Genomic DNA, 22,430 nt, shown 5'->3' on the forward strand with positions numbered 1-22,430 from the left:
TTACTCAAAAGGATCATCTTTCTCTTTCGAGATGCATTTAGCAGGCCACTACATCGGCCTGCACGCTTCTCATCCTGGCTGTCTGGAGATCAGTCAGCAACTAGCCAGACAAAAGGCGGACGTCATACAAAACGACAAGATAAGGCAAAGCAATGCGGTCGCGTTTGCGACGTACGAATGAACGAAGGTTACTTGACAAAGACTATGCAAATATGCTTTCTCGTCCTTAGCGTAAAGGCTGACCTCGCTTCGCTGATGGACTGCTGTGTCAGTGGAACGGTGCCACCTCTCAGAAGAGAACTCCGTCCCTTAGTACTTTCTGTCGACGAAAGCAAAGAGATATGATGTGTTCATGATTCAAACGGCAACCAACGCTGTGACTGCGAACTATACACCGGAGCGGCTGATGGCCGCAGCTTTCAGCGCCGCGGGTTGTGTAGTATCTCTCTAGCATCTTCATATGACTTCTACAACAGCAGTGATAATGCATACGAATTGGTCTTTTCGTAGAAGCGCGAAATGCTGAAGTCTTTCTACTAATCAAAGCTTACAGATACATTCACAAGTTCATCTGTATTGATGGGTGCAATGTCACTGGGCCTGTTGAACAAGGCCTTGATTGACAGGCTGCGCTAAGTAGATGAAGCCGGTAGTATACTTAAGGGAAGACCACTTCTTTGAGACGACGGAATCTAAGGTCAGTGAGAACTTCATTTGGACCACGCTACCGATCGCATATCAGTGATATGAAGCAGTACGGCAAATACCTTCGGATATGCCGTCTCATCGTAATCGTCCAAGGAACATATGCAACCTCACGCCGAAGCCTGAAGATTAGCAGATGTATAGTCTGGCTTGGCAAAGCTCTATGCTATGCACGTTAACGGGACTTTTCACAGGTTCTTCTATAATCTTTAAATAAATTGGTATGGCCACTTTACGCAAAACATTTTAGCTTTAAGGAACAGCACTCGTATCGCATCGAATATGGGCCAGCCTCGTCAGGTACGATAGATGGCCAGAAGGCGACGCATATATATATATATATATATACACACATTTTTTGATATTGAGAAAGCTATATGCCTATCTCTCGCGACCGTTGCAACTTCCAAGAGGAAAGCAATTTAGAAATCGATACCCTAGGACAAGCCGCTCAAACGTATTCTCTGTAAAGAAAACCTCAGAATAACCGTCCAGGCCAAGGCCTGAGATTTGGCATGAGTCTGCAGGACGCGACATCCAGCCGTTACTCCTCGCTTATGTCAGCTACCCAACAGCCCGTCCAGTTTCTCTCCCCCTCAGTTCCGTTTCAAAACATAACACCTGAAGAGGCCTTGAGTGAATTCTGTCGGTTAGAAGGATGTAGCAAGCTTGCGATTCGACAGTGTTAGCAAAGGATACAAACAGCGAATACTGAATTGACGGACATACGACACAGTTTGGAAATGATTGCCGCGAAGTGTGCGAATGTCTCGGAATAACCTGTGTTATCACTAAATAACCCTTGCTTCTATCTCGATAGAAAAACATCAGCTACGCATGATTATATATGGAAGTGTGGGAAGCTAAACACAAGTTCACAGTTGCAATCATCCATCACCGTAAATTCGAGAAGACTAGATCACATGAAAGCAAAAATTCCCGGGAAAGCAGCACCCGGTACGACGCGCTTGTTCCCTCTGGAGCAGGGAGGAAGCGCCACGAATCGAGAGTGTCGTATTTCTGTGCCAGTGACTGTGGGCTACAGCTGAATGAAGATGGCGCCAGAAAAGTCTGTTCTTAGAGAACCTCCTGACCTTACATATATGCCTATAGAAAAAGAACCTGAGTGAATATTCCAGGACTATTCTCGTCTCAGTTTTCCAGCAATCCTACTCTAGAGTCAGAAAACGGATGCGGCTACAGCAGGCGGACTGACCTACAGCGTGTCATTACTTATGGCTTCGAAGATGTGAACTCGTCGTTCTTGAAGATCATGGGAAACTCGTCATTCTGCATCAGGGGTATGTTTTTCCGCTTAAACCCGGCAATATATATATATATATATATATATATATATATATATATATAGAGAGAGAGAGAGAGAGAGAGAAAGAGAGAAAGGGGGAGATAAACGGCCAAAGACGATACGTTTTTTCAGTTAGATGAGAAGACGATCAAATGCGTGCCTCTTCTTTTATGTTTATGTTTTTCTGGCTACCTAGAAACTGGCAACCTACAAGGGATTTCGTTGTCTGCTCTGTTAACGCGTGAAATACGAATCTTTCAGAGCATTACCTGTTATCAGGTCATCGTGCCATCCGTCAACAATTTGGCATAGACGGTTGGGGTATGTTTAAAAACAGACCAGCTGTCGAAATGCTGCAGGTGTTTATTTTTGTTTGGTCGCTGCACATAAGCACGTGGTAAACGTAGAAATATATACATAACGGAAGCATGGAAACTATGGCTAAGCCCACATTTCGGTCGTGCCATTTGATTCGATCATCTCTTGGGTACTAGTTTGAAAGTCTGTAGTATAGGTTTCTATACGGGCCTCTCTGGTTGATGAAATTAACCAAATGTTTTGTGGTCCGTTTACCCGATTACCAATTATATTGCTCTGAAGCGATATTGATCATTTACAGATTGATGGATAGCTTTAAGAATGCTTGCCGTATCGAGGATTCGTCAACGCTCCCATGCACGTCTGCGACATCGATTAAAATTAATATCGAAGACTCCAACGATATTTAGCGCATCGTACCACCCCACTCTTTGGAGCTATGCAATATTTCAAATGGGTCATAATTTTACTCGCTTGATTGGTCACTTATAATATTATATATGGTCTTTTCTATCTCTGCGCATACGCATGCAGGTACTGTATATAAATGAAAACAGTATATGCAGTTAAAGGCAAATCATGTTCAAAGACATGTTCGTTTGGTTACTACAGAGTAAACAAAAGGCCTCTAGTCCACTCAATCTTATAAATAAACCATGTACTTTGTACCAATATCTCAATTAATAAATCTGTTCAGAGCTAGAAAACGGAAGGTCAAAGGGAAAATGTCAGATTGTACCTACCAGCATATATAGATCTACCAACATAGCCATACATGTAAAAGTGGTGATTGACGCCGTTTACGGTAACGGGTTCATACCCTTATTTGCGCGAAACAATTGCAATAACTTTATTGAACTTTCGTTGTGCTCAGCTCGCCAGACGATGTAAAGAGTCCACATGAAAATATAGGAAACCACATTATAGTCATAAGGCATAACGATTTTCAATAGTAATTTCACCGAATCGAAAAGAAAACATATTTCATAATGATAGCCAGAGGATGACGTTTGTGAAATTTCACAACAACTGCTTCTAACTGTTCGGAAATCGAAATTATTTGGTGGCATACCCCTTATTTACTCTACAATTTTCTTCCGCGGCTTCTAAAGCACCCGGAAGTGCCCTATCAAATTATAGGTTATGTTTTATATGGCTATAACATTTTTTGATAATTCACCAAGTGCGTCCACTAGACCGTCATGGCTGACCCAAACGGTCAATGAATAATTTTGCCAGCTATGTAAGAGGTCTAGATACCATGTCATCGATTAACTGTCCATGGCGCACACAAAGAAGGTGGTGTTTTTGCAAAACTTTTATAATTAACACGATTACTAATTTCATTTGCAGAATGTTCCAGACTCATGGGGCCATAATTTATACTGTGGGACAAAGCAATGGACACCGTCCATAGATTTGATCGATTCGACCTTTAAGGTAACCAATAGCAAAAACGAGCTTTACAGATAATGCTTAAGTTGCGAAGTTCCATCTTTCATAAAAAATGTCGGCGCAATCTGTCTTCAAAGCTTTGTAAATCGAACAATCACATAACGCTCAACTCATTAAATCAATAACCAACCCTGCGTACACTGAGGTGACATGAAGTACGGCAGATGTTGACGACCTCGCCCTAGCAGTCTATACTAGAAACTATTATAAATTATTATATTTATATGGGGTCTTCTTCTAATAATAGCCCAATGATTGCTGTAAGCACTAATTGCCGTTTATTTAACTAGCTTTGGCGAACATCGCACATTGAGGAAATTTTTTATTATCTGCGTTCGAGGCGAATTTGACTTCCATCCAAATGAATTTCAAGCCAATCTGGCACGTCACCGACGGTGCATGCGGAAGTACGTTTATATGTATCTAAGACGGTCAATAATAATAATCTATATAAATAAACAAGACGGGTGGCCCAAGGGTTTGCTTAACTCCGCTAATGGACCCTCTATCTATGGCCTAAGCGAGAAGGCCCACTTGATGGCTCTTTGGCCCATCTAATGTGCACCGGGTGTTTAGGGTAAATTGTGATAAACTGTAACAGGGGGAAAAGGGTAAGGGTTCATATAGTGTTCTTAATACTCAAAGGGAATATTAGTTTTTCTTCAACGAAACCAAAAACATACTGCTAGAAAAAGGCAGGAGTTTAAATGTGCGCGAAGAGCGGCTATTAATAAATATCTCACCGGCTTCTCAAGATCCCGAAAAAGGTTTCTATAGCAAATATAAAAGACCCACAATAGGTTTTATTGAAAGGGTCAAATATTCGTCGAAAAAAAAAAGCACAAAAATGTGTCTGTGACGGTCCCTGTGACGGACCAGATTATCTGCAGCCTAACGTAAAGCTTTTCGAGTAGGTCATAGCGATTATCATCGGGTGGACGTCTCGCATCCCGCACTTTTTCAACTTTTTACTCTTTCAATAGTTTGAAGTTTGGTTTACTGCTAACCCAAATTTAAGCTCGTCGAATTCTTCCAGCGTGTGACGTACTTAGACGAAATCTCTAGACGAAAACATGTCTAGTCATATTGATTTCGCATAGCGCGCTTTCTTCAAAAAGTTCTTTGCAAACTTCGAAGCTGAGTTTTGAAAAAAAAGTTTGTAACAGGCTTGAGCTCTTAATCGTGGTTGTAATCGAAGATAATAGCAGTGACACGGTATAACGACGTCCGCCAGGAATGTCTTCGTCAAAGCTTGAGAGGAATACCATCCAATTAGTTGTTGTCAGTTAACTGCAACTTGTAAGCCACATCGATCATCTTAACGTATATCGGACACCCTTTACTAGACACGTAGAGCTTCCACAATTACGTACAACGTTTATTGAAACGCACATAAAACTACGAACTAAAACCGTATACCTCGTTCCCGACATTTCCTATTAACTTTTTTGCACGTTAACGTTTTAACTTTCTTTGATCTGAGACTGAGATTTAAGTTGTTAAACGTTTGTCGTATTTTTTATATGACAAAGTATGACCTATGGATTTAATATATATATATATATATATATATATATATATATATTTAAAAAAAAAGCACTTTCGTTCTTAGCGCATTCGACGAACCATTTTGTACTGTAGCCCGATAGATTTACCGACTGGCACAATACGCAACGGGATCGAAAAAAATGAGGTATCATCTCACGGGTGAATCCTTAAAGTTTCTCTGAAACTTTTCCTGAATGTCTTCTAACCGCTTTTCAGAAGATTCTTTAGAAGAAGCTAATCTTTGACTGTTCCTTTTACAAATTAGGTACTACATTAACACATCTCCTCAGGTGGTAAACCGTCAATGAAGTTCTTCGGGAGAAGTCTAAGTGAAGCAGAGACAACACTAATCATATAAAGCGATTCAATAAAGAACGTAATTACTTCCGTTAGGTCGTTTCAAATGTCAGGTGGGGTCGCAGTATCACAAATCCACCACGATCTTGCCTTTGCGCCCAACATAACTTGATACCACTAAATTTCAGTCAGACGTCCCATGAACCTAATACTATACGTACTACACGAAACGAAGCCTTTGCTTTTTTAAGTTGTTAAACTTAGAAAGCAACTTTTCTCTGTGCACATGTCCATTAGTTGCTATAGAGCGATATGATAAAACGGTGCCTATCAGAATGATATCGATTGGGTGACATACAATGCATCTGGCCTAATAACAATTAGAGCTGTTTGTTAACAACTGCTTAGCTCTGCTATTCTACATTATAGGAAATTCACTACGAAAATGCGCGGTAAACTTATTGAACCGTGTCCATATGACGTAGTACTGCGATCTGTGCAGTTATTAACCCAGTTTGGAGAGCATCAGGAACAGTCATCTAGGTAGACTCCGCTAGGTGGAAGCAAAATACTGGATACTGGCCATATATTTAGAAGCAATCAGAGTTGTCAGATCACAACTGTTGGCAACAAAAATGTTTCTGTACAAATGTAATAGGGTGAGCATTTCGATACTATTTATTGCTTACATTTTTCTTACACGATGAAAACATTAGTCTTCTATAAGCGCCTATCTATAACTTATAGAGAAAGCTGCAAGGTATCAGAACATACCGGATTTTTAATCAACAGAGAGAAAAGCAGAGAAAGGCGTCGTCCATTTCTTCCACCTGCATCTTATCATCACTTAGAGCATCTTGGGATTGACTCAGATTATATAAGCAACAAATGATGTATAAGGAGCGCCTAATTGAAATTCATCCTGAGTTACAAGGATGACGCTGTTGCATTTGAGTCCCAGTTGTTGCACAAATTAAGGCTCCCAAGAAATATTTTTTTCCTACTCAGTATATGCAGGACGTTCACATAATCGGTGTATTTATGTTAATCAGTTTTCGATGTGTTTCGTCCGTGCCTGATGCAGCATTTCCTATGGCCAGCACGAAGTCCTAACGTCCCCCACGAAGTAGTCGATAAACTACTTACCTGAAAGTGAGTACGGTGAGTGGTCGGTAGCTTTTGTGCGATTCCGTACTCGACATTGGCGTTCCCCAGAAGTCGTTCGTCCACATCGTCCATGAAAACCATGGGCACGCGGCAGCACTTGTTCCTCCGACATCACCGATAGGAGCAGTCGACGATTCCACTCTTGATGCAATAATCCCGCCACTGATTGTAGCCTCAACTCGATTCTCACCACTGTTTGCAACTACTGATCCCGATCCGCATCCGACGACATCGGGATTTCGCACAATTGCTACGATGTCATCATGCACTAAATCGCCGTCGAGGGCCGCCCCACCCAGCCATGAACGGGGCGAAAAAAAACCGGAGTTAGATCTAGCCGTAATTTCTCTAGAAGATATATAATCTTCACTTTCATCAGCCGCTCCAAAGAAATCAACGCAGAAACAGATAAGGGTGATAGCGGTCGCCGCTACTACGCTCCAGGCCATGGCATTCCAGTCACCTGGGTCTCTTGTCGACCACCGGGGTCGCATTCTGTCCTCTTTTCGCCAACGATTAACAAAGATTATTAACACAAATTCATCTCATAGCTCACTAATCTTTTTCTGCCCAGTCCAAGCCTCGGCGGCCCTTTTTGCTTCACTCGTTGCCTTCTAACCCAATTGCACACAAGAGAAATAACATTAATACAAGCAATGCTCGCGAGAAGCACACATATCCATGTGAAATATTCTCAGTGACAGCAACAGGTAATAGCGAATAAATAGTGTGACGACGAAGAATCGATGATTGCACCACGAACGAATTTTTTTGTCACGAACGGCACACGTGAGTCCTACTTCACAAAACACAGCGACGCGACTCCCACTGCTGCTCAATCCGAACTGAAGCCTGCTCTGTGACCAGGGAACTCACTGCGGACAAGAGGGGAAACTTTGGCGCTGCGGTCGTCCTCTGCTGCGAGCTGCCGCCGCGGCGAAAGACACCCACTACCCATAGTCCAGCGCGCATGCTCCCGTGTTAGTCATCGACAGGGATGTATGGAAGTACTCGTTGACACTTACGTACGTTCCAAATCGTCAGTAGGAATAAACAGTGTTTTAGAAAAATACTTAAGCGAATTCGTGTATATGGCGTAGCAGAACCGAACACAATGGAAAAGCATACATTTTTCGAGTAACAAATCAGAATTTAAATTGTATACGCAAAAAATATTTAAGATAGACTAGGAAACAAAAAAAAAAAAAAAATGTTGCTTTTAAAGCGTTATAGGATGCGTTTATCGACCTATATACAGATTTTACAGTTACACAGCCTGACGGAACGATTGTATTTTGGAAAGCGCAAGGTAACAGTGAGTAAACTGGAAAATGATTCAAGGTTTTTCTTTTTTAATTCTAGATTTTTTTATAGTCTGAATAAGTTTTTAATATCACCCTTTTGGTGGAGAATCAAGGATTTGACCCCAGTAGAAGATTTGGCTGAATTGAGTCTCGTTGAACTTATCTACGACTCGTTCGATAGACTTATAAAGCAACAGTCAGGTAACATTGTAGGCATTTGCCAACGCTGAAATTCGAATCAACGATCAAGAAGTTCGAACAATATTATATCTATATGACGGTCCAGTAAAATCCTTCCTTTGATCAACCTTTGACGAAAAGGGCGCTACAGCTTCCGGCTATTCAGACTCAGGGCGAACATTTCTGCCAATGTGCTTAGTCACTGAGCAGTTTAACACACCAAAACAACGGAAATATGTTGACCTAAATTGTTAGATACGTTCGCCCTACACTCAGGTATACAAGATGGCTACCCGCACTACTCCTCTCGTTGTAAAGCGTAAATGTCATCCCAACAAAGCAATATGGGCTTTGAGGGAAACGCACTGTAGAAAGGACGTGCAAATCCTGATAGTGACATCAAGGGAGCACGTAATTTGCCGTGCGGGGTGTTTGTCACTTTCGGTCGCTGTCCAGCGAAAAGGCTACGTTCGTGCTGGCCCAAATGTGTGACCCTGTAGGAGTACTCAACCTCCATGTAGCAGCGTTACTAAAAATAGGTTGACGCACAATTTTAGCAGCTTTTGCTGTTGATTTTGCTGGCTAATATTTTCGATTAAATAGAAAACGAAGTCAGTCGAAGTCATTCTGCAATCGATTTAGTGTTATATGACTTGAGCTTGTAAAGCGACATCACAGGGCTGGAGTAGGCCGTAAACCTGGCCAAGATGGAGGCAATGAGGTCGAAAAGGGAGTTCGAGACAGTGACCGCCTTGTATCTCGTCAGCTCATCTTTCGCTTACGGTAGCCAGATCGATTGCAGCTGCTGGTCATCAACGCCAAAGGTTTTACCGTGCACGTCTTCGAGGGATGTAAGCAGACGATTGCAGTCAAGTAATCGCCCATAAAATCAGTTTCTTCGAGATCCGATTGTAACGTGTAGAATATGTTTCATGTGAAAGGACCAGGCTGGTGACAACTACTACACCGCGTCAAGCCTGCTTCCTCAACGAAATACTCAAATAATGACTCCCAATCGCTTCGAATGTTTTCTGGCCAAGTTGCCAGTGCTCACCGAAGATTCTCACTGCCGCTTCAAGTACCACTACATTAGGAACCGGACGCAAAGATTAGCAAGATTCTATGGGGAATTTTTAGGCTAGGCCGAAATAAGGAAGAGTGAGTGGAAATACTTGAACTAGTTCGACCAACACATCGTAACTCACTTCGCTGCGCATCTTGCAAACTTGCGGGGTACAGCCCTTACATTAATTTGATAGATGAGGTGTAGAAGCTTTAGAAATGGCGAAAGCTTCGTTATAGATTACAGTAAGCCGCGAGCTGTTCTGTTACGTATCTCTTTGGACGCCGGAAAAATTGCTTAGATTGGAATGTATGTCTTCTGTTCGGCTGGATTGGATTCCAAATTTCTTTTGTTTATTCTAATCTGAAGATGCTCTGTTGTTAATCTGTGAGTATGAAATGCTTGACTGCTACCAGAAAAGACAAACAAAGAACTCTTTATTGCTGTTCCTACCATCTGATTAAAACCCTCCAAGTCTAAAATAATGCTTCCCTCGTAGTATACTCCTTATCAGCTCCAAACAACTGGGTACTTTGGCTAATTTAACGAGGATGGTTTTCTTGGCGCCAGGTCAGATGCGACTAAGAAATTAACGACCACTGCATGGAGGAATTGCCTTAGTACGCTACGAGCGTAGTATGAGTACGTAATGCGGAAGTCGTGGCCTTACTGACAAGTATTATTCCCGAGCCTTTTAAATACAGAGGCGGCAATAAAAAAAAACATGCTGAAAACTCGTAGCAGTAGTTCTTTTTAACAAAATTAAGTCGACTCTATGCAGTAAAAGTGCGACTTTTTACACAGTACTTATCGGCAGGGTTTTTGACAAGTCTCGAAAAGCATTCGTCCTGTCCTGCCCTTGATATATTTGTTCGGCCCTGCCACCAGGCTACGTGGGAGTACACTCTTCATAAATATTTGAAGCGGGTAGAAGGCGGGCGGGCTAGGTATTGACAGATACCCTAGAGGCTCAATACTCCCACCTTATAACCTTACGTACGCTGGAAAGCCACGTCTTGCCACCGTGCGTCAACGTCATCGCTTTTATAAGCGTTAAAACATAGTCGTCGATGCTAGGGGTAAATAGGAATGAAATGCGAAGATCATTTGATAAAGCAAATACCGCCCATCATTTGTCGGTTGGTCGATATCTCGGAATTTGCCTGAAATCTCGCTGTAACTAGAAGTTTTTTGTTCAGCAAGATCCTAATGCCGCTAAGTTCAACCTATTGTTCTAGTAAATCAAAGGCGAAAATGTCGATAGTTGACTTGCCCTAATGACTTAATGAACCGGGAAGTTAGTCAAAAAGGTATATGAAATTGTCGCAGGTTTTGAATCGACATCCGTGTTCATGCCGCTTGTCAATAGCCTTAGCGTGTTTTGTTGGTTCACAAACGATAGAGTGTTCCTTCGATCAGTTTTGCTATCCTTTCCACTGAACTAAAGCCTATGCATCCAGCAGTGATGTTCACACAAAAAGGAAAATCTCTCACATTAAATTGAACAGTACGCAACTAAGTGCACGGTGACCAGTCTGACTATTGCCGCCACAATTTATCAAACGGTACTTTCAGCTACCACATTCTCCAGAATCAAATTTATGTTGCTTTTGTTGATCTCAAGCGTTTAAGGTGGCGGCAGGTGGCACAGCGCAACCTACCGTCAATTTTTTAAAACCCGCTGCCAACAAAAATTAGGTAGAGTGGTACAAATCACGGCTGATGCTGCGCTGTATAGTCTCCCAGTGTAGTATGGGGCTCATTTCAGTGCATCAAGGTTCATGATATTGCAATCTTTCGACCCGCGGAGTAGCTCCAGATAGTGTGCAATTTGGGTAAATGTGTCCTATTTATGCAATTTTTTATTTCTGTGACGACTTGAAAAGCCAGTCAACAGTCCTACAGAACTGGCGGGCTCATATTCAGTTAATGAAGGGATCTTTAATGGACAAAACGAGGCTGAACCATTTCTTCGGCTAGACTTCTACTACCGAAGTAAGAGAAGTCTAGCCAGATACACAGCTGATTTTAGGAAGCTGGCCATGTCTATAGATATACGCCGTGAACAGATGACTCAATTGACATTCTGTAATCTTGTTTTTGTATCATTTATCAGTGCCCTAGCACGTGCGATGGATGCAAAAAAACGGATTTAATGCGAATACGCTCATGGTAATGAATCGAACGCCGCCTTAATCCTTTTTCTGATCAGTGTCCGTACTGTTTTACGCGTTACTCGTTTGCCCACGTTTTATATGTGCTTATAAATTGTCGTTCAAGAGAAGCTTTTGTTGTTGTTGGGCTTGGCAAAGCGTTGTTATCGTCGTCCCCATTGCCGGCTTTTCCCTGTGCAAAGGTTTCCAGTCTACAAGACTATACATATACACACTTTTTCTAAATATTTAATCATACATAGATTTGACATGGGTCTTCTTTTCAAACCCTATAAAATAGTTCTTCTTTACGTATTGTACGTCAACAAACTCATGTTCATAGAAGATTAAAGTAGACATATTTATGCCTATGAGTATCCTGTATCAAATTTAGTCATCCGAGAGAGTGCTGTTGCACTATCCTTGCAACAGGAGTATTTAGTAGTTCTTATATCCTTTCGAGCAATCGAAGGGCTGTTCTGGGACTTCACTTGGTTGCTTGTTGTCCTGTTGAAGAAAAGCGTATTCCGATATCTTTAACCCTCCGCATTCGCTACGATAGTATGACAACGAATGTGCGGCGTAGCTCTGACTTATAGCAAACACTTTCGTCGCACAACTGTCTTCATTGGGTCTCGTCTATTTAACGTTTTACATTTTCGTCTTTTACCCCCCCCCCCCCCGCCCCCCGCCTTAATCAATTAGGATTTGCAAAAAGAGTTGTTGTGGCAAAAAATATTTGGTTACATTGCTTGTAAGCCGAATTCGCCTTCTCCGTAGGCAAATACCTACTTACATGTCTCGGTATATCTTCTGATCTCTCCATAGCTACATTACTTACAGGCCCGCCGCAACAATAGCAATAACGCATGTAGACTTTCCATCGAATATCAAGCCGCATGAAGACCAAGCGAAGATATGAACCAGCCAAGTGAAACATCGTGAAGGCACTCCCTCGCTCCAGCTCGAAGCCGGCGAACACCACAGCAGCGATGTCCAGTTAACGCAACTGGCTAGCCATCGCATGTGAATCCGCGCTTCTATACACATTCGAATCACACATTTGAATTGCTGACCACCCCCATATCTCCTCATGGAACGCTCAACTCCACGCAACGTCGGTGGCGCTCCGTATAGGCGCTGTACGACGTCCTGCATAGAGCTTTCTGGCTCTCTCTCTCTCTCTCTCTCTATTAACGAGAGATTTATCCAGCAGCCCCGGCTGGTTTGCTTTGCTACGTTTCGCGACGCCAGCTAGCTGAGAAAGAACTCACAGGATGAAACATGCTGTGTAGGGGGGGGGGGGGAGGTCATTGGCGCATTTTGCAGATCTAAAGCCCATTTTGGTAGAAAAAGCTGCATTTATTGCGGAGTGTGCTTGTAATCATAAGTAAGCACGGTCATTTCATCTAAACGTGGCATGGAATGGTACCAGAAGGGTATCGGGCGGGCACTGGGTGGCCGGCTTGCGATGGGATCGACACACTGACTGTTCCTCAGTCCCGTGGAAGTTGACGACATCGTATCGTCTAGTGAGCATGTGTGGGGGTTACTGGGCAAAAGCAAAAAACGATAGGGCACACGTACAGACTGTACACAGGCCACGATTTAGCTAGCCGTTTACAGATGGCAGCACTGTACATAAATAGTTCCGCGGTCCACCCCGACACGGGGAAGCATCAGCTACGGAGTAAAAGAGTGGAGCGCTCGTCACGGTTCATCGTCAACGGATTCTGCTTGCCACGTACCGTCTCGACTCTAGAGAATTTTGTTAAACCATTTTACTGTTGCCTCGCCAACATTTGGTAGAGGCGGACTGGTAAGCGGCGGATTTCAGTCAAGCCGGATCACGACGCATGTATAATGCCTCCAAGTCTATGAAAGCTGCTAATTGGTTATTGCTATCTGGACTGACTGATAATTGTTATTTTATGAAAATGGCCAAGTTTGGTCATGCTTTTAGCATTTGGTCGATGTTATGTCTCTTAATATGTATTAGCTTTTAATAAGAAGTAGAGAGCGATTTGCATGCTTGATGAAACGGCGAGAAACCATGAACAGGTCGTTAAAGGAGAATAAAATTGTAGGTCAGACGTCAGGTTCTGGTCAATGCAAGGGTTAGTGAAAAATCTGCGCACGAGTATCTGAGCAATTGTGATTAGATTTATGAGCTAAACAGGGTTTCAGAAACCGATATTTTGGGCCGACAATATATAAGAACACGTCACTTGACCCAACGCGCTAAAGTCCGCGAAAAAGAATACTTCTTAGAGCAGGTATTTGGCGCGGAGTGTCTCAGAACTTTTATGTTTTGAGCCCCTTCGACACTACTACGGAATCTACCGTGGCTGATCTCGGTGAGATTTAAATTGCTACTGCCACACAGCGCTGATCGAACCGCACTTTTTTTTTACTTCTACTGCACTGAAAACAATATCCCTCAGACTTCAACTTTACAAGTGCCCTCGCTCCGACCGTTTTAGTCTGCACTCAAGGTATCGTAGATGACCCGGTATAAAAGTGCAGAGTAGCAGTATAATATAGCTATCGAAAGACCATCTTTGTTCGCGATCCTATGGTAATGTCTTAACGGTTCACCTATTTTGTGAACTTGAATGCATCATCGCGTTTCTCTGAGTTGATCTGAAAAGCGTTCGTACGCGTATTGGATTCAATACCTGTCAGAATAACATTTATAAAACTTTGCAAAATACAAAGCTATTGCAATGTTATAAGTTAACTGTACTTAAGTTATCCCATTACGTCACTTGACCCTAGCCTACAGGCCTAGTTCAATTCATAGCATAAAAGTTCGGGAACGCACGTTAGGTTTCATGAGCATAGCCGTTCTTAATGGAGATTAGGGTCAGAAAAAACATTCAACGAAAAAGTTCGCGCCTACCTTCATAGGTGTTAACAGTTTCCCACAACGTAGAAAATTCAGCAAACGTTTTCACCCAACCCTATGTAGTTAGCTAAACTTAAATTGTCTTATAGCACTGAATTTAAGCTATTAATATGTTGTCATTATCAATACACACCTACTTTCTATAATATGTCGATAATAGGGCTTGAATCGGCAACCCCTGGTATTTCAAATGGAGCCAAACGTACCGCGTATACCGGTGTCATTCGCGAGACCTATGACGTTATAGTAAGGGCGATATGGACAACCGGTCAGGTGTTGTGGAGTATAATCGATACGGTAACATAAAACACTTAACCTTCCCTGATGCTGACGGCAGCGCGCCCGAAAAAGAAAACAAGAACAACGATTCATATATATGTACATATATATGGCAGGCACGGTTGAAAGTTCCGTAGCGTCCATGTCAACTGCTAGCCGAGTCGACGACTTCCTCTCGTTCTCCTCGAGACAGCTAAGGGAAACGGCGACAGTTCTGGAGTAGTGCACATAACACACGCACACATGCACACCCGTGTAACATCGGTTTTGATTATAGGCATTCAGTGTGTTTGTCACATCAACTACGCAAGCATTTCCAAAATAGTGCCGGTTTCAATTTGCTGCCTCTAGCTTTTTAATTGTATATAGAGCACACAGGAAAGCTTAGATATATATGCGTAAAGCTGCCTGTCAATACTGTTAATTACAGGAGTTTCTATCTACTTCTACATATACATTTGCCTGTTGCAGAAGACTGCAAGATATTTTCCTTTATATATCTATCTTTGTTAGTTGTTATTTGCTCTACCTGGTGCCAGCGTGGCAAATAAAGCTTCCGTTCGTAAAATACAAAATGGTACAGGTAGTCCGCCCACTTTTTTTCCAGTTGTAGTAATGAACGTTATTTTGTTCTTGTTTCGTCCGGACGATAAAGGGGTAACGTTGTCGATGCCGCCGCTGACGTTATTCTTCTGTCATCCCTTCTGCTATTGTGCTCCCTTGTGTAACCGTATCATTCGCGCCGAGACACACTAGCCGAAATGGTAAAGGAAACACTTTAGAATTTCCGACCGTTTCAAATTGAAGGCAACGAGCTGCTTGGTCATCACCTAAAGATGAGGTGGTGCTTCGCCAATTTCTATCGTCATTCTCACCTTTTCCGCGAGTACGGATAAGTAAAAATGAAAATTCTATCGTTATTCCCTTCCTCAATTTCTAATCAAGCTCGATGTGTTTTCACCCGTTAGCGTTTTCTAGTCCATCTTGAAGCTTTGTATCCTTCTACTTCATATTCGTCTCCATGCTTTGCTCCTCCATCTGGGTTCACCCTTCCTGTGTTGCGGCCAGATCGCCTACCGGCAACAGTAACCGTCTACATCATGTGCGTGTTTGCGATTCGACACTGTTGTCAGTTTCTCTGGTCCAGCTTCGGTTGGCAAGAAAAAAAGTGGAACATCCATATATACGCTAGTAACCGGAGCTGGTACTCCGAAACTTCTCCTCACAGGGAACGCTGTGGACGGGTGAATATGCGGTAGCAGCAGTAGCTTTGCAAAGCGTGTATCTCATTAGTAGTACTTGGTTTGGGTATTTATCCGCATTTACGTCGTGCTCCTACCTTCTGAATAGCAACATTCAGCCACTTGAACTCGAACTTGAGTCGACTCCACGTTTAGCTCTGAATTCGGACCAGCTCGCTAACCCAGATGCCCAGAAAAGACAGCCGGGTACAACTGCAGCTCTCAGATTTGAGCATCAACAAAGAAGCGTAGACGGCGGGAAACGCACACGTAGGCTATCGTTGGACACCTGTGAGGCGCAGGAATAAACTTATGGAAAACATAATGCAATTGATTAACGCACGCACGGTCGGACCGATGCAGATATGTACGATACTGGTGGCCGTGGAGCAGAGGTCCTAAAAATTGTTCTATTCATATATATATAACTGTTTTTCAGCCAACGCGCACTGGCGTTAGCTTAGAGGATTCGTAATACGACACGGCGACAAGTGAAGACCCACAACAATTGCGGCATCGACGATGACCAACTGGCTGTTGTAGCTTTATTTCGCGTAAAGATAAAGAAATACAGAAGCTTGAAAGACACTCACGAAGAACACACACACACACACACACACAGACGCGACACATGAGCCCTGTGGGACCCCATACACAAATGAGAGCGGACAAGTACTGCCTTTATCAAAAAAGACAGAAACAGCAGCTTCAAGCTTAGGAGCTATGGTGTAATCTGTTGTGGACCTTTATCGTTGTCGACAACAGAAAGCAGTCAGTTCGTATTGCCCCCAATAAACTAAGCCGTTCAACCCCACTTCCCCGTCTCAGTTTCGCATCAACAGAAATGCGTTACTTGCGAGCCTCAGTAACCAACAGCTTTGACATTGATGGTCTTATACCTTGTTTTTTTTTATTCTCTAATGGCTGTCAAGTTCGTCTGCGTATGGTCTGGTGGTCTCTCTAGATATGAGTGAGTAAAACACGAGTCAAAATAATGACAAGGAGCTATCTGCTTCGCAAGTCACTATAATGGCTGAAAGCCATAGCGGAACACAGGCAAAACAAGAGAGCGTTAGTCGCAAATGAAAAAATCAGACCAGGTAGAAAATTGCTCAACACACAATCATACACATAATATATGTATATGAAGCGAGGAGAGCGAAATAAAAAGTCGACCGAATTGGGTAAAGCTTTCGGCCAGCTGCTGGCAGAGCTGACGGGATAGAAGTGGCTCTAGTACTCGTCGCAGGTACAATCTAGGACGAGGAGACAACATTAGACTTTTGCTGCTGATCATCGCCGCCGTCTCCATCATCATCGTTGCGGCCTGTGACAACGCTGAAGTTTTTTTTCCAAGACAGGTCAGTAGCACAAGCGCAATTTCGATTTGAATCAAATAGACGCCGCGGACGGCAATCCTCGTAATAGCGACAACAGCTAGCAAGACAATATGTTATTGGAGAAAACGATTGTTCGATTCTTATCGCTTGAACACAGGAAATCCACAATATATATATATATATATATATATATATATATATATATATAACTTGAGGGTGAGTAGGCAACGACGCAGTGCTGAGAACTTCGGAAGCACAGAATACAGTTGTCGATATGGTAGCCGCTCGCCTGCTACAGTTGCCGTTGGTACAATGATAATGGCAAACGAGTGGTGAGTGAGACTCAACAGCCAATCGGCGAAACTGCGTGCGCGATAATAATCCGCCAAAAAAAAATGGCGTCTCGGTGTCCAGTTGAGCGAGCAACTAACTCGGTACGTCATTCCTATAACCGGAACAAACGGAACAATTCTATAAATCGATAAATTGTCGATCATGTGTAAATAGGCACATTAAAAATACGAAAGCGTAAAAATAAAGAAGAAAAAAAAACAACAACGAGGCCTTTTCCGCTTCATGGATCCTGATAAAATCGGCGGCCGGTCAATTTATTTGATACAGGATGCAAGTTAACGCCGTGACAAACGGGTTCTGCAATTGCAAACCGTACGCAATGATCTGTTGACCGCTGTTTCTTTATATGCCTAGACAACAATGAAGTAGTTACACGAACCGCTGCTACATTGTCAAGAAGAACAAGTATCTTTTTTATGGAAATTTCGGACGGTGACAATAAAGTAAATAGCATACTTCAATGTACTATAACAGGCTAGTGATTATCGTAGCTTTGTATACACCAGTTGTTTTTAAAATAGACCTGTCTGCAACAATACTGTATGAATGTGTAGACAAATTGTGGGTATATTACCTTTGTTAAACATGGAGGTGGGCGGGGATGTGGCGATATCGATGCTGCTTAAGTGTGACTAAGAAAAGAGTTTGTGTTAAAGACTCAAATATTTTCAAGTAGATCTATTTTTCCTTTGACGAAAAATTACTGCGTAAATGGTACTTTAGGGCAACTATAATAACTCATTTTAATATATGAATTGAGTTTTGAGCCTCAATTTGAGCGGATACGACTGTTCTACAAACAAAGACGTAAGGAAATAGTTGTTTAATAAACACGTTTTCAACACACCTTATCAATAAGCATTTCGACACTGTACATGGATTTACAATTTTTTTTTCCCAAACATAATAATCATATTTACTAGGAAAGCTGTCAATATTAAGTGCAAGCAACTGTGGTATTGATTGCCTTCCTATATACGAGATGGAAAGTGTTTATTAATTCGCTGAATAACATAAATAGCATTTACATTGGCTTAGTTCAACATCAGCTAGATGTTTCAGCTACGGCGGTAATCAACACATTTAGTATACTGGCCTAGATGATACTACATTTCTGGCTCGTTTTCGGCATGGGGCCTGTTTGATAGTCGATTTCAAGCCTACGATACATTTATGGTCCGCAAAATTCGTATCGCATGCTAGAAATGTCAAACGTTTCTTACACCCATCCTTCGATTAGGCCAGTTCTATGTAAACAAATTTAAAAAGCTGACATTCAAAACATGACGACACTTTTTGCTAAAAAATGCTTTTACTCTCTGTTATTTTTTTCTCGACTTTATATGTAGAGAACATTAGACCTACTTTCATGTCATATCCTACCGATAATGTAAATGGTCAGCAAAACTAATAGCCTTCTATTAATGTACAAGCCCTTACAGCATAAACTGTGGAAGTATCACGCTTGATTTGAACACGTATACGGAAAAATAATAAGTATCTATTTTAGTAAGCTACGCAAAAATAATGTGATTAGAAATAAAGTAAGAGTAAAGAGTCGAAACAGGCATAGCCCCTTCATACGGTATACTACTAAGTAGTTTAATTACTATTATTAAAAGCGTCATCATTTATTGCGGCATATATCGTGTCAGTTTTCTAAATAAAGAAGAAAAATACTTTATTTTTGCCACCCACGCTCGGCCAAGGGCCGACTAAATGATTTCGGCGATCGCGCGCTAGCACCGGCCTCGAGTACGGGTAGCGTACGGGCGTACGCTTTCTCGGCAAATGTTTACATATTGTTTCATAAGCTCGTCCAAAACATCCGAATCGTGTTTTAAATTAGATCGACCATTGCTAATGCTACAATCTCATTTCTTCCCTTTTGTTGATGTGGCGTGCTTCGGGACCGAAATGTCTACCTCTGTTATCATCGCCCAGAGGCAGGCAATAGCTTGTTTTTTGCCGATTGTTGTTATTCTAACGAGAAGGATTTCACACGGACAAACCGTATTAAATTATCTCGACGAATAAGGGGCGGTTACCAGGACATGGCGACGTTTCACACGACCGCCGTTGGCCACCCCCACCTTACAAAGGGCACATAAACGGCCCATTTACGAAATAAGAGAAATACGGGGACACAATTGAGCAAAGCATGACGATGACGACGGCAACAACGATACCATTTATCGCTCGACAGCTAAAGTAGCCAGAAGACCGGCAGAAAATTCGCTATGAGGTGAGTGCATGAAGTGACATGTAGTGAAGATGATGGAAACAGCACCGAGGTACTGAATAGAGAAAAAGGGACGCAATTTAATAGCAAGTAACCTATTTGCAACTAAATTGACGTTGTCTATCACCGGTTGTTACCATTAATGCCGATCATGGCTATGCATGTTCAGGGTTGTGCACACGCGTGTGAATCAGAAGGGAGGGGGAAGGTCGAAGAGAGAGAGCAGCGTGCTGAATTTATGGAAGATTATCGTATGCATTGATTTTATGAACGATCAGATAATCGTTAGATATGTTATGAATAAGCAAAACTGTAGAGAAGAAATATAGAAGGACGAACGAAGGGGACGTAGAAGACAATACGAGCCCAATAAATGACATCTCAACAAGCTCTCTCTCGTCGCATGCTGATCCAATAAATTCATACAGCTTATAACGAGAAAGAAGAGAATGTTAGAAACTGGTCAATGTAGATGGAGACTCTTTGGAGTTTTTAAGCTTTTACTCAGATCTTTCACTGAACGAACATGAAACATACCTCGGTGTTACTATTGCTATAAACTATAGCAAATGATCAGGTATCAGACATTCCGTTCGACGTGCCTGAGTGAAACACTCAAATAACGCAATCAAGTTCCATTGACGGTCTCTATCGACTTCTGTGCACACGTTTGTTGGACAGGTCCTAAGGAACAGCATGCCTATAATTACTAAGCGAGCGAAGGCAGATGTAATGCCTTTTTTCGACCGACAGGAATCGGTAGACCCTCGGCTACAAAGCAACACACATAGTTATCAGTCATTCACTGTTTCGAACGAAAACAAAATTTTAGACAACGCTGGTCTGTTATTTTGGATGGAAAGCGCCATGGATAGACCGAGTGAGCTAGGCAACGAGGATGGCGGTGTTGTCAGCAATTTTTAACTGGCAGCTACACACATGGCGGTCACAGAACGCCTCACAAAATAAGGCAGGCTGTTGTCGTTATCAGTTTCGCGTCGGGCCCATCCCCTTGGTCGGCTGCCGCTGTGCTGTTGCAAAGGGCGGATCCCAAAACCCACGTAATTTACAAAGACCCTGACCTACACGCAGACCCAGACAGAAGTGAGTGCAATACTCAAAATATGAAGAGGCACAAACGGTGTATACGCGCCACTGAAGAGGTAGCGGCAACTGCAACGACGACGACGATGATGATGATGACGGTGACGATCAGGACAATAATAATAATGTTTTTCAGTAGTGCCGAGTAAACGTCGACCTAGCTCCCGCGGCTAGCTATATAGTTCCTACACCTCTAGTGTACGATAGTATAAGTAAGCGAAAGAAGAGTAATAAGCGTCTAGCATCTGACCGGACTATCACTCACCGCCGTCTGGAGTTCAATGGCAATAATGGTCACCCTCACGGTCTAGCGGTGGCGTTGACTGAAAACTGCCAGTTACGTCTGTTGAGCCGTGATCGGTAGCAAAAGCAATGGATCCAAGACCGGTGGCACGCATCACATTGGTCACAGAGAGCGTTCAGCCAGGCGGCCACTTGAACGTCGTAAATGAAAAGAGATGTTTGCCGAAAGCAAGCCTCAACAAGGTGAACTGAACTCTCTTACCTCGCCTCGTGTTTGCTTGCGCCTTGTTGCCAAAGAACAATCGTTGTCGCGAAAGAACACGCGCATAGGCACCGTCATGGGTAACAGCAATGTCAGCAAGGACAATAAACAAGCCCGCCATCACGACAGACAACAAAGAACGAGACACGAAAGAATCGCAAAAGTGACGATAAAAATCACTCGATTTTTGAGTTAGACAATGCTACGATATGGACTCGGATACCTATAAACAATATTGTAGTTGAACGCGAAGTCGTTGGTCGGTATGGGATGGTAATGGGAATAGGCAACTTCTAGAACTAAATGTGCTTCAGAATAGACCGAAGACTGAGCGAAAATTGTATTAGAAATTTAGCACTATATCTTTACCTTATAGATTTACTACCAAAGGGCAAGGTTTGTTTTTATAGTCTGGTTGGAACCACTGCATAGGGCTTTTCGACCGGGAAAGTTACTAAATTTAAATTAAGTCAGTTAGAGCAGCGTGACATAGTCTGAAACAGAGACAAACCATTAACGAAATATAACAATAACACGAGAGTTCACAATGGTGTTAAGAAGAAAGTATCAATTAGATGTCATCCTAACGTCTATTGAATAAGTTTATTGAATGGATAAGGACATATTTCGCTAAAACATAACGCGTGCACCCGTAACAATTGCCATGGCAGCACTCCGCATGGACTAACTAACTTCGGCTAGACAGACGCCGCTGATGAAGCAGCGTTCTTAGGCGTATTCACGTCTGGTGTCGTCCTGCGGAAAAATATCTCTGGGTCTCATCATCTGTTTGAAATTTAACGTCCTCCGACACCGGATGCGCGAATCACGTGACCGGAAGTTATAGGGGCAAAGTGCACCTACTCGGGAGACGCCAGCGAGCAAGCTTGCTAGCGACTAAATCAAATGCGTTCTTGGCCGAGCCTGTAGATGAGTGAATCATAGGCTCGACACCAATGAT

At 42.6% G+C, this 22,430-nt stretch overlaps 1 protein-coding gene across 2 annotated transcripts in view; it reads right to left on the reverse strand.

Annotated features, from left to right (window-relative positions):
• LOC111266102 (protein O-mannosyl-transferase TMTC1) overlaps positions 1-7,947 on the reverse strand; it is a 144,092-nt gene extending 136,145 nt beyond the window's left edge. For both annotated transcript variants that reach the window (XM_022843287.2, XM_086970785.1), the window contains exon 1: positions 6,776-7,947. In XM_022843287.2, coding sequence (XP_022699022.2) covers positions 6,776-7,290 — 515 coding nt within the window. In that variant the 5' untranslated portion in view covers positions 7,291-7,947. The remainder of the gene's footprint in view (positions 1-6,775) is intronic.
• Positions 7,948-22,430: the final 14,483 nt, after the last annotated feature.

Source organism: Varroa jacobsoni, unplaced genomic scaffold, assembly GCF_002532875.2.
Source record: "Varroa jacobsoni isolate VJ856 unplaced genomic scaffold, vjacob_1.0 scaffold_1053, whole genome shotgun sequence".
Classification (NCBI taxonomy): domain Eukaryota; kingdom Metazoa; phylum Arthropoda; class Arachnida; order Mesostigmata; family Varroidae; genus Varroa; species Varroa jacobsoni.